A 14,864-nucleotide genomic window follows, 5' to 3' on the forward strand; every position below is an offset into this window, starting at 1 on the left:
TCTGGTGCATAGTAAATGGGACACTGGACCAGTGTGTCCACGCCCTCAGTCTTGCTTCTTCCCCCTAAAACATGACTCTCAAACACCACTTTTATGTCATTGCCCACTTGCCAGGGATCCTTATTTCACCCTTCCCTCCAGAGGCAAGCTCCCACCCCCTCCTCATGATCTCAGCTGGGGTCCTCTCTGCTCCAGGTTGCAGAGACTGGGTGACTCCCATCCCTCCCTGAGGCCCACCTCCCTCCCCCCAGCCCTGCCTGTCATCTCTGTACCATGTGCAAGCAGTGCCAGGGATTCAGAAGACAAAGCTGGTTGCTAGGACAACGGAAGAGAAAGCCCTTGCTCTGCCAGGCTGCTGATTGGCTGAGAGCGGTCCCACCTCCCACAATTCTGGGGCTGGGGGGGCAGCAGGAAGGGTCTGGGATGGGTAGGGAGAGGTGCCAGGGTGTGAGCCAGCTCAGTCCTGTGCCCCCTAGGCCTGGTGAGAGCCTCTGGGTCTGGTGAGCTCTGTGTCCCCTAGGGGGGCATTGATTGGCCAGCACCCAGTGCGGCCACAGATGGCAGTGTCTCTGGGGACAGCAGTTGCGACTGAGTCCACGGGCTGCTGCTGAGTTCCTCAGGCCGAGGTTTGGTGCAGAGTTCTGGGAACAGACGTCTGCAGGGTCTGAGGTAGGTCTGTGGGGATGGGAGGTGGGGATGGGACACCAGGGGTGCCCACATCCTGGGAGGCAGGGAGAGGGGGACTCTGTAGCCCTCACCCTGTCACGGGCAGAACCGGGAATAGAAAATTCCTCACAGGTCATTTAGAAACCCCCTCATCTCTGTGCATGGAGAGCCTTGAAGTTCAGAGAGGGTGAGGGGTACCCCAAGGTCATACAGGAGGCAGGTGAATGCTTTGCTTCAGTGAGGCCACTCCCCTAAGAAGTCTGGGGACTATCTAGAGGTCTCCAGTCTGCCCCTTCTTCTTCTAGCGTTTGCCCTTCTTCCATAGCCAGTTAACAGCGTCAGGTTGAGCCTGATGTAAAGTTTCGAGACCTCCTTTGAATCTGGAGAGGTGGCAGTTGTTGAAGGCCTGGGGCTTGGTTTCTAGGTTAGAGGGGCGGGGGGTGGGGGCAGGAGAGCCTGGAGTTCTGCTCCAGAGACCCACAGAATCAGCCTGCAGTGACTTCTGCTCTGCCTGTACCTTGTCCTCAGGTGTGAAGTGCAAAATGATTGGGGTCACTGTGGAGGTCAAGGGAGAGCATCCAAATCACCTGGCCTCAGGGTGGATGGGTGGCAACCTTCCTGCTTGGGGTTCCTCCTTTCTCAACCTCCCTGCATCTCAGGCGATTCTGAAGCCCTCTGTGCTTCAAAGAGGCAGCTGCATTGGGGCACTGGGCTAGTCCTGACTTTGACCCTGAGTGCATCTGCACATTGTTCCTCTGCCATTAGGGCACCTTGAGAGGTGTCTGGCCTTGAGAGCAGCCAAGACCCCAGGGGGAGCCTAGGGGAGCTCTAAAGGGAGGCAGAATTAAGTAGCAGGATCTTTCCATTCCTAGGGTCACATCCCACCTCCATGACCAGCCCAGAAGTGGGGTGACAGAATTCTGTATCCCCATCCTCCCGTCTCCCGAAAATAACCGCCATAGTTCTCACAAGCAGCTTATCAGGGTCTCTCTCCTCAAGCCAAGGTGGTGTTTCTTTTTAAAATCATTTTTACTGGGGGATCAATGGTTTACACCCACCACCAGAATTCTGTATCCCCATCCTCCCATCTCCCGAAAATAACCGCCATAGTTCTCACCAGCCTTAAAAACAATTTGCTTGCTTCTGTTCATTTATTTATTATTTTTTGAATTGTCACCAGGGTTATTACTGGAGTTTGGTGCCTCCACAACAAATCCACCACTTCTTATGGATATATTTTTTCCCCTTTTCTTTTGACAGGATAGAAAGAAGTTGAGAGAACAGGGAGAAAGATTTCTGCATCACTGCTCCATCACTTGTGAAGCTCCCCTGCAGTGGGCCCCAGGGGCTTGAACCCTGGTAGTATGTGTGCACTCAACCAAACGCACCACTGCTCAGCTCTTAGAATAGCATTTTATTTCTCTTTAAGGCTTATTTATTTATCACCACTTTCTTTTTCTTTTTTTCCCCAACCAAGTTTATCATTGGAGCTTGGTGCCTGCACAAAGATCCCACTGCTCCTAGTGGTCATATTTTTTCTTATAGAGAAAGAGAGAAATGGTGATCTGGGAGGTGGGGCAGTGGGTAAAGCAGTGGACTCTCAAGCCTGAGGTCCTGAGTTCAATCCCCAGCAATACATGTACCACAGTGATGTCTAGTTCCTTCTCCTCTTATCTCTCTCATAAATAAATAAATAAATAAATAAATAAATAAAATCTTTTAAAAAAAAGAGAGAAAGAGAGAAATGGGGGGGGGAGGAGAAGGAGACACACTGGCAGCACTGTTCCACTGTTTGTGAAGTTTTTCCCCTGCAGATGCAGACTGAGGGCTCGAACCTGGGTCCTTGTGCATAACAGTGTGTGCACACTACTGCGTGAGACACCACCCAGCCCCTCACCACTCTCTTTATGTGTGAAAAGTCTGCCTGGCCCACAGGCCTGTTGTGAGGTCTGAAGGTGTTCTCACAGTGCTCCAGACTGCCGGGCTAGCATGGGGTGCCTCTTCCTGGGTGCATACTCTCTGGGTTGGAGAGAACGTGACCGGAGCCAGCCTGGGCTGCTAACTCACTCAGCAATGCGAGAGAGATGACTCAGGAACAGACTCGTGGTGGCGAGGCAATTCGATTCTTTATTGATCAGAGAGCCAAGGCTTTTAAAGGGCAGACCTGGAAGTGGAAAGTCGGAAACGGAAATGGCTTGGCATGGTTTGGAAAGGGGTGGAGAAAGGCAAAAGGGCTGGGAAAAGTAGGAACTTCCTTAGCAACTGTTGCAAGAGTTTTAACTGGTAGGATTAATAATACCCTGCAGGCAGGGAGGGTCTTGAGTGTAGAAAGAAGATAGATCAAAGGAATGGAATGGGTGGGGATCTTTCAGGCAAAACAATGATTATGTGAATAATAAGTCTGATAAGATGAGAGGATGGATGTCCCCTCAAGTCAAGCCCTGCCAAGCTCAACCACATCCTCACAATTTCCCAACACCATACCTGGCAGGCAGACACATGTTCCTACCTCTTATTACACCTTGGAAAACTTTCATTTCCTGGGTAGATTCAGTGGGAATCCTGAAGAATCTCGCTCTGGAGGAGAGAACCTGTGATTTGGCTTTTGAAGCATGGATAGGGCTTGGCTGTGTGCATACAGAAGCAGTAGCATAGCAGAGAAAGTGAAGCATGTGCCACCTGCCCCTGTCCCCTCCTCTTCCTCTCACCTCTGATTCTCAAGCTCTAACTCCAGCATATGCTCACTGAGTGCAGATTTCAACACTAGGAAGCAGGGTCCAAAATCCTGGTCAGGGTTGCCTTGGTCTATATTCAAAGTGACTGTAGTTACCCCTCCTCCTCTGCTTCTGTCCCCATTTTACAGATAGAGAAACCAAGGCTCAGTGGATAAAAATGGACCTTGCAGCCCTCTTATGTGCCAGCATTTATGTCACAGAGCCTTTGGCATAATGGAACTCATTTATATCACAGCAGCCCTGGAACCCAGCTCCTGGGGCCTCCTTTTACAGGCATGAGAACCAAGGGTGGGGTGAGGGTAGATAGCATAATGGTTATGCAAAGAGACTTTCATGGCTGAAGCTTTGAAGTCCCAGGTTTACTTCCCTGCACCACCATAAGCCAGAACTAATCAGTGCTCTGGGAAAAAAAAAAAAAAAGGGTGGACATAGCTTGTCTGTGTCTGGCTATGCTGGCATCCACATTCAGGTGGTAATGACATCAGGCCTGAGTCTGGGAGCCCAGCTGGACCCTGTTGGTATGTGCTAGTTCCTCTGGGGAAGGGTGCTTGCTCCCCAGATGAATGTGTGTGCGTAGGGGAGGCTCAGACAAGTGGAAATTTTTGGAACTGAGCCACCAGCTCCCAACTCAGAGGGGTCTTGCCTGAATGTTCTGCACAGGTCCACCTGGCCACCAACTACCTCGCTAGGGCTCACATGAAGGAAGACTCAGGTCCTTTGGAGTGTGGGGGGAGGGTTGCTGAACCCCAAAGAGATTAGGCAACTTGACTAAGGACTCACAGGTTAGGCTGGGCCTGCACCAGTTGGCTCTGGGCCTCCCTTGGAGGTGAGCAGGAGTGGGGCAGCTCTATGCTGGGTCAGGGGGCACGGACCCCCACTATCCTGGGCCCCAGGCTTGACTTCCTTGCTCTCTGAAGCCGGCAGATCCCCTCTGGGCCAGTGGGGGTAGGGAACAGGGCATATCTGCTGACCATCATGACTCCCATCTCCACAGCCCAGCCGGCGTGATGCCACACTTCTTGGACTGGTTCGTTCCGGTCTACCTGGTCATCTCTGTCCTCATCCTGGTGGGCTTCGGCGCCTGCATCTACTACTTTGAGCCGGGCCTGCAGGAGGCTCACAAGTGGCGCATGCAGCGCCCGCTGGTGGACCGCAATCTCCACAAGACGCTGATGGTTCATGACAATCTGGCCTTCGGGGGCCCAGAAGTCTGAAGACCAGCGCTGTGGGAGTCTGGCTTCTGATGTTCTCTCCCTCCGCTTCCTCCCTACCCTGCCTGGAGACCCTGAATGATCTGCCTGGATCCTCCCTGCACAGGCCCCTGGGTGCTCCAGGAGCTGTGAGCTGTGCAGAGATGGGGTCACGTCTGCTGACCTTTGACTTGCTGTCCACATCCAGCCAGCTCACCCCAGCCTGTCCTCCCAGCTCTGAGGACACCCCCCTGCACCCCCAGTGCCTTTGTGTTGCCCAGCAACTGCCCCTCCACCTACTCGGAGCCCCACTTCCATGCTGAACCCTGTACCTTCACTTGGGGGGTACTCCAAAGCTGACTGAAGAAAAGGGGCCCCCTTTGCAGGGGTGCCCAGCTCGGTCAGGCCACACAAACACTGCTCTATGTGGCGAGTGGAGAGGTGTGTCTGTGTGGTGAGAGAGACACCCTGGAGGGGAGGGATGCTCACATGAGTCAGGGGAATAGTAGGGATCTTCAAACATAAGAGGTGCTGGGGATGGCATGCCAGCTGTCTTCCTCAGCCCCTGCCCTCTGCTCTCCTGTCTTCCCCTCAAGACTGAGGGAGCGGGCAGAGCCTCTGACCCCCACCCCAATTCCCCTCCTGGTCCTCCTTGCATTTCCAGGGCTGTCCCTAGCCGACCCCCCAGCCAAGGCCTCAGGCTCCAGGCCCAGCCTGGAGGGCCCCTCCCATGTGCAGCATCTCATCTTGGGCATAAATAGATGCCTGCCTCGCTCTCCTGCTCTGGGCTGCCAGTGTAGCATATAGCAATAATAAAGATTTCTTGACTCTCTTTGCAAGACTTGCTTCTTCCCCGGAAATAGGCCGAACGAAGTTGTTGTCACACTACTAACATATAGGAGGTCTGTAGCTCTCATTTCCAGGGTGGGGCAGCATCTCAGAGAGGGAGGCTCAGGTTTTTGACAGTTGCATAGATGTGTTGAACTCTGGTCTCTGCTGGCTGGAGCCAGTAGCACTCAGGCCCTCGTCTTCTGGGCTGTTCCTCTGCAGCCTGGGGCCTCAAGACAACCCCAGCTGCTACCTGGGATTCTAACTGGGGCAGAGCATCACGGAGGATGCAAATCTAGACAGAAATAAGAGGCAACAGGGCCTGCAGTCAGTGTTCGTGCTTTGTCAGGGCACTGGCTGTGGGAAGGCTGTGCAGAGCTGGCCTGGTGGCTGACTCCATGTGGCCTTTGGGGACAGGAGCTGTGTCTTGGCACTCACCACCTTCTCTTACACCTGGTCTGCCTTTTCCCCACCTCCCCACCCTTTTCTCTTCAGGTAACCTCAGTGTTGGTGTCAACACTCACTGCTGTTTTGTTATCACTGGAGCGTCACAGCTCTGGGCCACCCTTTCCAGCTCTGGTTCCCTCTCCCTCTCCTCTTGTTCTCCATCATAAATAAATAAGTAAATATATCTTAGAGAGAAAGAGAGAGAGAAGTCTGATGAAGGGTTGGAAGATAACTCACCCAGCAGAGCCTTTACCTTGCTATGACATCATGTGCCATAAAAGATAGGGAACGACAAGAAATGCTTTAAAATGAACACAGAAACAGACCCTGTAGGCTGGACTGTCTGAGTGAGGGTGGGTCTTGGGCTTAATCTAGCCCACAGCTAAGTTGGATCCATCCAACACAATTTTGTTTGGGGTGGTGTGCAAGAGAAGTAGTCAATCTGCAACATTTCTTTTTTATTTTTATTTAATTTAATTATTTATTCTTTTTCACTGTCCTTATTGTTTAGTATTATTATAACTTATATAATAACAAATTATAATAATATTATTAATAACAACTTATAATAACTTATTGTTATTGATGTCATCATTGTTGGATAGGACAGAGAGAAATGGAAAGAGGAGGGGAAGACAAAGAAAGGGAGAGAAAGACAGACACCTGCAGACCTGCTTCACTGCCTGTGAAATGACTCCCCTGCAGGTGGGGTCCCGGGGCCTCGAACTGAGATCCTTATTATGCCACCTGCGTTTAACCCGTTGCGCTACTGCCCGACTCCCTGCAACATTTATAAGTCAGCACACTCCACAAAACTATTTTTTTCTGACCCCTCTTTAAAAATAAGGATTCGTGCTGTGCTGTGCCTGAGGTGTGACAGTGCTGGGTGATGAGTGTCATGTCCCGGTGTGGAGGCTGTGGACAGTGAGCCTGCTGGGCCCCAGCAACAGCCAGTTCTCCTCACAGGAGAGCTGGCTCTGCCCTGGCTGCTGAGGAGGGCCTGAGGCTTGGCGATGTGAAGCAGCTGGTCCAAGTCCCCCCATCCCCCCCATACACACACACACACACACACACACACACACACACACAAAGAAGACACAGTGGGACCAGTGAGACAGCTCACCTGGGAGGGCACTTGCCTTGCCATGTGGGTGGCCCAGGTTCTAACATGACACTGGGGAGGGGGGGACTTTGGTGCTTTGGTGACTTACTTCTCTCTCTCTCTTTCCTAAAAATGTCAGCTTAGAGCAGTAAAGACCTGGCAATGAATAGGGAAAAAAAAAGACACTGAACCAAAGAGTTTACAAGAAGAAGGGGCATAGGGATGTATAAAGAGTCAAATTACAAAACTACAGCTCTGGGGGCCACGCGGTGGCACATCCAGTTAAGTGAACATAGTATGTAGCACAGGGACTGCACGAGGATCCTGGTTCAAGCCCCCCTCCCCACCTGCAAGGGGGTCGTTTCACAAATGAGGAAGCAGGTCTGCAGGTCTCTGTCTCTATCTTCTCCCCTCTCAATTTCTCTCTGTCCTAGCCAAAAAAAAAAATTAAAAAATAAAATAAATATGGCCTCAGGAGCAGTGCATTTATAGTGCAGACACTAAACCCCAGCAATAACCCGGAGGCAAGAAAAAAAAGGGGGGCCAAGCACCTGGTTAGCGCACACAGTTCAAGCCCCTAGTCCCCCCCTGCAGGGGGAAACAGGGCTGCAGGTGTCTCTCTGTCTCTTTCCCTAACTCCCCCTCTCCTCTCAATTTCTCTGTCTCTATCCAATAATAGATAAAGTATTTAAAAAAGAGAGAGAGAAAAAGTCAAAACCACAGCCATGACTGGAGTTGCTGTGAAGAGGTGCCTGTCCCCCAGAAGGGTGCTGTGAAGGCCCTGCTGTGCTGCATGTGCGGGTGGGCCAGGAATCATATTCAGTGGGGGAGAGGAGCTGGGGAGCACCGAGCCGTGCGGGCTGGAGAGAACCCAGTCCTTGCTGAAACTGTGTGGTGACGTGGTTGGAACCCAAAATGAAGGCAAGTGGTCACAGGAACACTCAGAAGCCAGAAACCTTTTTCTTTCCTCTTCCTTCCTTCCTTCCTTCCTTCCTTCCTTCCTTCCTTCCTTCCTTCCTTCCTTTCTTTCTTCCTTTCTTTCTTCCCTTTTGTTGCCCTTGTTGTTTTATTGTTGTAGTTATTATTGATGCCATTGTTGTTCGATAGGACAGAGAGAAATGGAGAGAGGAGGGGAAGATAGAGGGGGGAGAGAAAGATAGACACCTGCAGACCTGCTTTACCACTTGTGAAGAGACTCCCCTGCAGGTGGGGAGCTGGGCCTTGAACCAGGATCCTTACACCAGTCCTTGCACTTCGTGCCATGTGCGCTTAACCCGCTGCGCTACCGCCTGACTCCCCAGAAAACCTTTTTCTTTCTTTTTCTTTTTTCTTTCTTCTTTTTCTTTTTTTTTTTTTTTTTTGCGGTGGACTCCCTTCCTGCATGATTCCACCACTCCAGGAGGAACCTCCCTCCCCCCCTTTAAATTTGAAGCAGAGAGCAATAAAGAGAGCAAGAGGAGTGGGACTGGCATATAGCTCACCTGGTGGGCTAAACACTTTATCATGCATGAGGACCAGGTTCAAGCCCTGGCACCTTGTGTATGCACCACACAGGACGAATGCTGTGGCATCTCTCTGTCTCTCTCTCTCCCCTGTCTCTGTCTCAATCTTAAACTTACCAAGGAAGAAAATTCATCAGGAGTGGTGGAATCATGTAAATGTGAAGCCCTGGCACATCAGGGGGAAAAAAAGGGAGGGGGAGGAAGAGAATGAGGCACAACACAACATCTGCTAAGCATGGTGTTTCCCCGTGGTGCTAGAGGCTTGAACCCAGGTCTTCAAATGGTAAAGTCTGTGCTTACTGAGGAGCTCTTTTGTTTATTTCTTTTTTTACTTATTAGTTACTCTGGAGAGTTTGAGTATTACACCTTTCAAGGATGCTGTCCAGAGATTTTGCTTTTCAAATCAGTGATGAAAATTCAAAAATTAAAAAAAGGGGGCCGGGTGGTGGTGCACCTGCTAGAGCACACATGTTACCATGTATAAGGACCCAGGTTTGAGCCCCCGGTCCCCACCTGCAGAGGGAAAGCTTTGCGAGTAGTGAAGCAGGACTGCAGGTATCTATCTCTCCCTATCTCTGCCTTCCCTCTTGATTTCTGGATGTCTCTATTTAATAAATAAAGATAATTAAAAAAACTTTAAAAAATCTAAAAAGCCTTAAAAGTGTAGCCAAGGGATCCTTCTTTAATTTTCTTTATTTATTTGTTGGATAGAGACAGCCAGAAATTGAGAAGGAAGGGGGAGGTAGGGAGACAGAGAGACACCTGCAGCCCTGCTTCACCACTGGCAAAGCTTTCCCCCTGCAGGTGGGGGCCGGGGGCTCAAACCCGGTCCTTGTGCACTCAACATGTGCGCTCAACCAGGTGTGCCACTACCCAGTCCCAGCCAAGGGATTCTTCTTAAAATTATGTAGAAGGCTACTTCAAAATACTGTGGCAGGATGGAAATGGACAGCTTCCCCATCCCCACACCCTCTGGATACCATGCTCTCTGGTATCCTAGCCAAAGGTAAGGGACCAGGCTCAAACATGCTCATGCTTCCCTAGTTAGCAGGAATGGCTGACTTGGCTGAGGATGCCAGAAAGTGTTGTTTGCTTGTTTTTGGTTTTCCCGGCACTGAGGCATCATGTATACATGTTTCCAGGCCTCCTGGGAAACACTTTTTTCTTTACTTTTTTTTTTTTTGCCTCCAGGTTATCACTGGGGCTCAGTGCCTGCACTTCAAATGCACTGCTCCTGGAAGCTATTTTTTCCCTTTTATTGCCCTTGTTTATTGTTGTTGTTATTATTATTGTTTTTATTGCTGCCATTGTTGTTGGATAGGACAGAAAGAAATTGAGAGAGGAAGGAAGACAGAGAGAGGGAGAGAAAGATAGACACCTACAGACCTGCTTCACTGCCTGTGAAGCAACCCCCCTGCAGGTGGGGAGCTGGGGGCTCGAACCAGGATCCTTGCACTAGCTCATGTGTGCTTAACTTGCTGCTCTGCTGCCCGACCTGTCAGCAAGTGAAATCAAACCACCATCCACTGCAAGGAAGCAAAAGATGTTTATTCACGAATTGCAATCCGGGCCGAGTGGCAACAGACAGCAGTCTGCCAGCTCGACCCTGAACAAGGCTCAAACCACACAATTTATAGGAATTCAGACTCCACTCAGGGAGGGGGGAACACATCACCTTATCAGCCTATATCCAATCATTTCAAACTTATCAATAGCCTGATCCATTCAGAATAAAGCCTGGGCTAGTTCTAAACATCACAGCAGACCAATATGTCCCCGCCTAAGTGGGGGGGGGGGTCACCGCATTCCTTTGCTCTTTGTTGGGACCACCCGGCCATCTGTTTGGAATTCATCAGGCCATCTGTTTAAACTACCTGGTGACAGTATCCCTATGCAAAGGTCATGAGGAGGTCTATTCACTGCAGGGTCTGTCAAAATAATTGATGGCCTTTTAGGTTCTGTTGAGGGGAAAAGGGCAAGGAATTTTCCACCTCACTGGGCAGGAGGGCAAAAAGCAACTATATTTAAACTATTATTGAAACTCAAAAGCGATTATACTTATAACTATTCTATAGTTACTGCCTCTAACACGACCCATTTTTCTTTACTTTTTAATTTTAGATAGAGAGACACTACAGCAGTTCTCTACTGTTCAGAGAGCTTCTGTTGGTGCTGAGTATGGTCATATGTGGTGCCAAGGGCTTGGGCCTGGGTCTTTGACCATGGTAAGTGTGTGCTTTCCTGGTGAGCTGTCTCCTGACCAGAAAGTGCTTTGTTTGTTTGTTTATTTGTTTGTTTTTGTTTTGTCTCAAGACTTATTCTATTTATTGCATGTAAGAGAGTTTCATATGAGGAAGAAAGAAGCCAGAGCTTGGGTACACGCAGTGTTGGATTGATATTGATTTGATAACCAGTAATCTCAGGTGGGCAAGCCCAGACTCTACTAGCTGAGCTGCTCCTCCAGTCACCAGGAAGTGTTTTTTTACATAAGATTTAGGTCCAGGGAGAGAACCTGATGACAAGAGAGAGAATCATTTCTTCCAGGAAGCCTTCCCTGACTTAGCCTCCTCATTACAACGCTAGTCTTGAGCTGGGATTGTGCCCACTGGTCTGTGCAGAGCAGGCCAGGGCCTTCCAGAAATGTGGAGGTTTCCCAGGGTCAAGATGCTATGCAGGTTTGATGCTTGTGGGGTGGGGGTTGCAGAGTCCTGGGAGCTGTGAAGATGCAGTGAGTGTGTCTGGGCCGGGCTCTGGCAGGAATGCTCTAGCCCTGCGTGGGAAGGGCTGCAATGTTCAGACTCTGGGGAGGGCAGGGCTGCACAAGCTCTGCTTTGTTCCACCCCCACAGCTCTTCACTGATGGAGTTTGAGGGAGGGGGACACCGGACTGCAGACCCCCTCAATCTCACCCTTTCCGTGGACCTTGCGTCCCACAGGTCTCTCCACCCTGTGAAGTGGGTGAGTGGTGCTCTGACTTTGGAGCCTGGAGTCCAGTGGGCTCCTGGTCCAGGGTGTGAGCCTGGATGAGCCCCCTACTTCTGTTTCTGTAGCCACAAGAGCTGCCATTTGGGGCGGAAGTCAGAAGTTGCAGGAGACTGGGGGTTTGGGGTGGGGAAGGAGGGGAAAAGAAGAAGTCTGGCTCTCAGGAAACATTTGTAGAGGTGGATGCTGGGACTCCTTACCTGACACTACCTTAGCACCACAGAGCGGGTGCTCGCTGTCTGTTTGGGGCTGGGTTCTCACAGGGTATGGTTACACCCCACTTCTTGGTAATGAGCAGGGCCAAGTGACTGACTCTTGCCAAGGAGTCCAGGGGGGTGAGTGAGTTTATCAGCCAATGGACATGACATCACATTGCCAAGGGGTTACAATGGCCACATGGCAGCAGGAGATTGCTCCTCAGTCTGGTCCCCCTGAGCAACAATGATGTGGAGCAGGGCCTCAGCACTCCCAGACCACTGTGCACGTGGGGCCTGAAAATCAACTTAAAAAAAATTATTTATTCCCTTTTGTTGCCCTTGTTGTTTTTTACTGTTGTAGTTATTATTGGATAGGACAGAGAGAAATGGAGAGAGATGGGGAGGATAGAGAGGGGTAGAGAAAGGCAGACACCTGCAGACCTGCTTCACCGCCTGTGAAGCAACTCCCCTGCAGGTAGGGAGCCGGGGACTTGAACCGGGATCCTTATGCCGGTCCTTGCGCTTTGCGCCACCTGCACTTAACCTGCTGTGCTACCGCCCGACTCCTGAAAATCAACTTTTATTTATTTATTTATTTGCATCAGGGGCTTGGTGCCTGTTCCCAGTGGCCATCTTTTAGTAACATATACACTCTACTGGGTATGCCACTGTCTGGCCCAAGTAGGCATGTTTTGAGTAGATGATGAGAGACACACAGAGAGATGGTGTGAGAGAGGGAGAGACAGAGACCCTTGTGGCACTGTTATACTGCAGATGGGTTCAGAGGCTTGCACTCAGATATATGTATTTTAAAAATTTATTTATTTCCTTTTTGTTGCCCTTGTTTTTTTATTGTAATTATTATTGTTGTTGTTATTGATGTTGTTGTTGGATAAGACAGAGAGAAATGGAGAGAGGAGAGGAAGACAGAGAGGGATAGACACTTGCAGATCTGCTTCACCGCTTATGAAGTGACTCCCCTGAGGTGGGAAACCGGGGGTTGGAACCGGGATCCTCATGCCAGGTCTCTGTGCTTTGTGCCACATGCGCTACCACCTGACTCCCTGCACACAGATCTTAAGACATGGTAATGTGTGTACACACAGACCCCCAGTGACAGACGAAGAAACTGGATCTCAGAGACTAAATGACTTGATCAATAGCACACAGCTGGGAAATACCCAAGATTGAGATCCCACACATCCAAGGTTGGGGTTTTAAAGCCTGTACCTGGGCAGGGTGTGCATGACGGGTCATTGCCTCTTTGGCCACTAGAGGGCAGCAGAACATAGGCCTGTAATTAACCCTGAGGAAGGCCGTGTGCTCCAGGACGCTTCCTCCTGCACCCCTCCACACAGGTACCAAGCAGTGATGAGAGCATAAGGGCAGGCGGCATGTGGAGATGATGACTCACTCCTGGCCCCCAGGGTAGGCCCCAGCAGGAGTTGAAATGGAGGGATTCGAGATTTCCAAACTAGAAGTAACTAACTGGTCCTTGTTTGAAAAAGCATCTGAAGCCCAGAGTGAAGGGTAGAAACAGTACTGGTCAAAGAGTGGGGAGCCTCAGGGCCCCACGCAACTCGGGGTCCCCTCTGCTCACAGACTCAGTGCAACCCAGCAGGGCAGGCCCGGTCCATCCAGGCCTCCAGCCCCTCTGCTCTTCCTCCAGCCCCTCTGGTCCTAAGGCCTCAAAGTGAGGAGGAAGAAGCAGCTCCAGGTAGTGCCCCACCCCCTTCAGGCAGAGGCGGTTGCCCTGGCAACCCAAGCACAATCAGGTTTGAGAAACCTATAGACTGAAGGGGAAAGGATGAATCTAAGAGGAGAAGGGGGTTGGGGGTGTAGCTCAGAGGTAGAGCACAGTGGGTCCCAAATGTGGGGGTCCTGGGTTCAATCCCCATCACTCAAAATAAGAAAAAAATTAAAGAGGGGGAAGGTCCTAGGTCCACATGTTCCCCATTTATATATCTGTTCATTCATTCTACAGAGCTGAGACAGGGACAGAGGTCGATTGGGACAGAGGTTGATTCTTGCCAGCTCCTGGAAACCAGAAAAAAAAAAAAAAACACCAAGGGAGTCGGGCGGTAATGCAGCAGGTTAAGTGCACGTGGCCATAAGTGCAAGAACTGGTCTAAGGATCCCGGTTCCAGCCCCGGCTCCCCACCTGCAGGGGAGTCGCTTCACAGGCGGTGAAGCAGGTCTGCAGGTGTCTATCTTTCTCTCCTCCCCTCTGTCTTCCTCTCCTCTCTCCATTTCTCTCTGTCCTATCCAACAACAATAACATCAACAACAATAATAATAACTACAACAACAATAAAAACAGGGCAACAAAAGGGAAAATAAAAAAAAAAAAAGAAAACCCAAGCCCTTTGGAACTATGCTGCTCCACTGAATCAAATTAATCATTCAGTGTCACTGGGGCTTCGTGCCTGCACAACAAATCTACCACTCCTGGCAGTCATTTTCTTTTTCTTTGATAAGACAGAGAGAAATTGAGAGAGGAGGGGGATGTAGAGCAAGAGAGAGACAGAGAGACACTTGGAGTACTTGCTTTACCATTCATGAGGCTTCTCTGCTACAGGTGGGGAGTAGGGGCTCAGATCCAGGTCCTTGCACATGTTGCCACGTGCACTTTACCAGGTGAGCTACCACCCAGCCCCCAAATGATATCATTTCTATACATAGAAATTATATAATTTAAGTTATAATATATAATTTATATAGAAATTATATCATTTAATTTCTATATATATTACATATAGAAATCATATAATTTTCAGCTGTATGTTAATATGTATTAATAATTAAACTAAAGTCATTAAACTTAAGTCAAGCAAAAAATTCAGGAGTTTGGTCCCCATAGTCACTTCTGAAGTGCTCAGTGGCTGCTGCAGCAAGTGGCTGTCACACTGGTCAGCACAGAGGTGGGACATTTATTTCCATGACGGCATGAAGTCCATGGGCCAGTGCAGACCCAAGCGCTTACAGGGACAGTAGAGCAGGGATAGGCCACGGTGAGCTCGGGATGCTCTGCTCTTTCCAGGGTGGGGTGCGAGCCTGAGGGTCATTTGCCATTGCTGCTATCCTACAGTCCCCACAAGGACACGTTTCCTGGGTCAGGTGGTAGCACACATGGTAGAGTGCCCACATTACCATGCATAAGGACCTGGGTTCAAGCCCCTGGTCCTCAGCTTCAAGGGGGAAGCTTCACAAGTTTTG

At 50.1% G+C, this 14,864-nt stretch overlaps 1 protein-coding gene across 1 annotated transcript; it reads left to right on the forward strand.

The window, feature by feature from the left end:
* Positions 1-410: 410 nt before the first annotated feature.
* Positions 411-5,316, forward strand: SMIM45 (small integral membrane protein 45). Its single transcript, XM_060190876.1, has 2 exons — positions 411-669; positions 4,396-5,316. The coding sequence occupies exon 2, from the start codon at positions 4,409-4,411 to the stop codon at positions 4,613-4,615; it is 207 nt and encodes a 68-aa protein (XP_060046859.1). The 5' UTR covers positions 411-669; positions 4,396-4,408; the 3' UTR covers positions 4,616-5,316.
* The last annotated feature ends 9,548 nt before the right edge of the window (positions 5,317-14,864 follow it).

This window comes from Erinaceus europaeus, chromosome 4 (genome assembly GCF_950295315.1).
Source record: "Erinaceus europaeus chromosome 4, mEriEur2.1, whole genome shotgun sequence".
NCBI lineage: Eukaryota > Metazoa > Chordata > Mammalia > Eulipotyphla > Erinaceidae > Erinaceus > Erinaceus europaeus.

Coding starts and splice junctions, on each gene's coding strand:
- SMIM45 (XM_060190876.1), top strand. CDS start 4,409: ATGCCACACTTCTTGGACTGGTTCGTTCCGGTCTACCTGGTCATCTCT.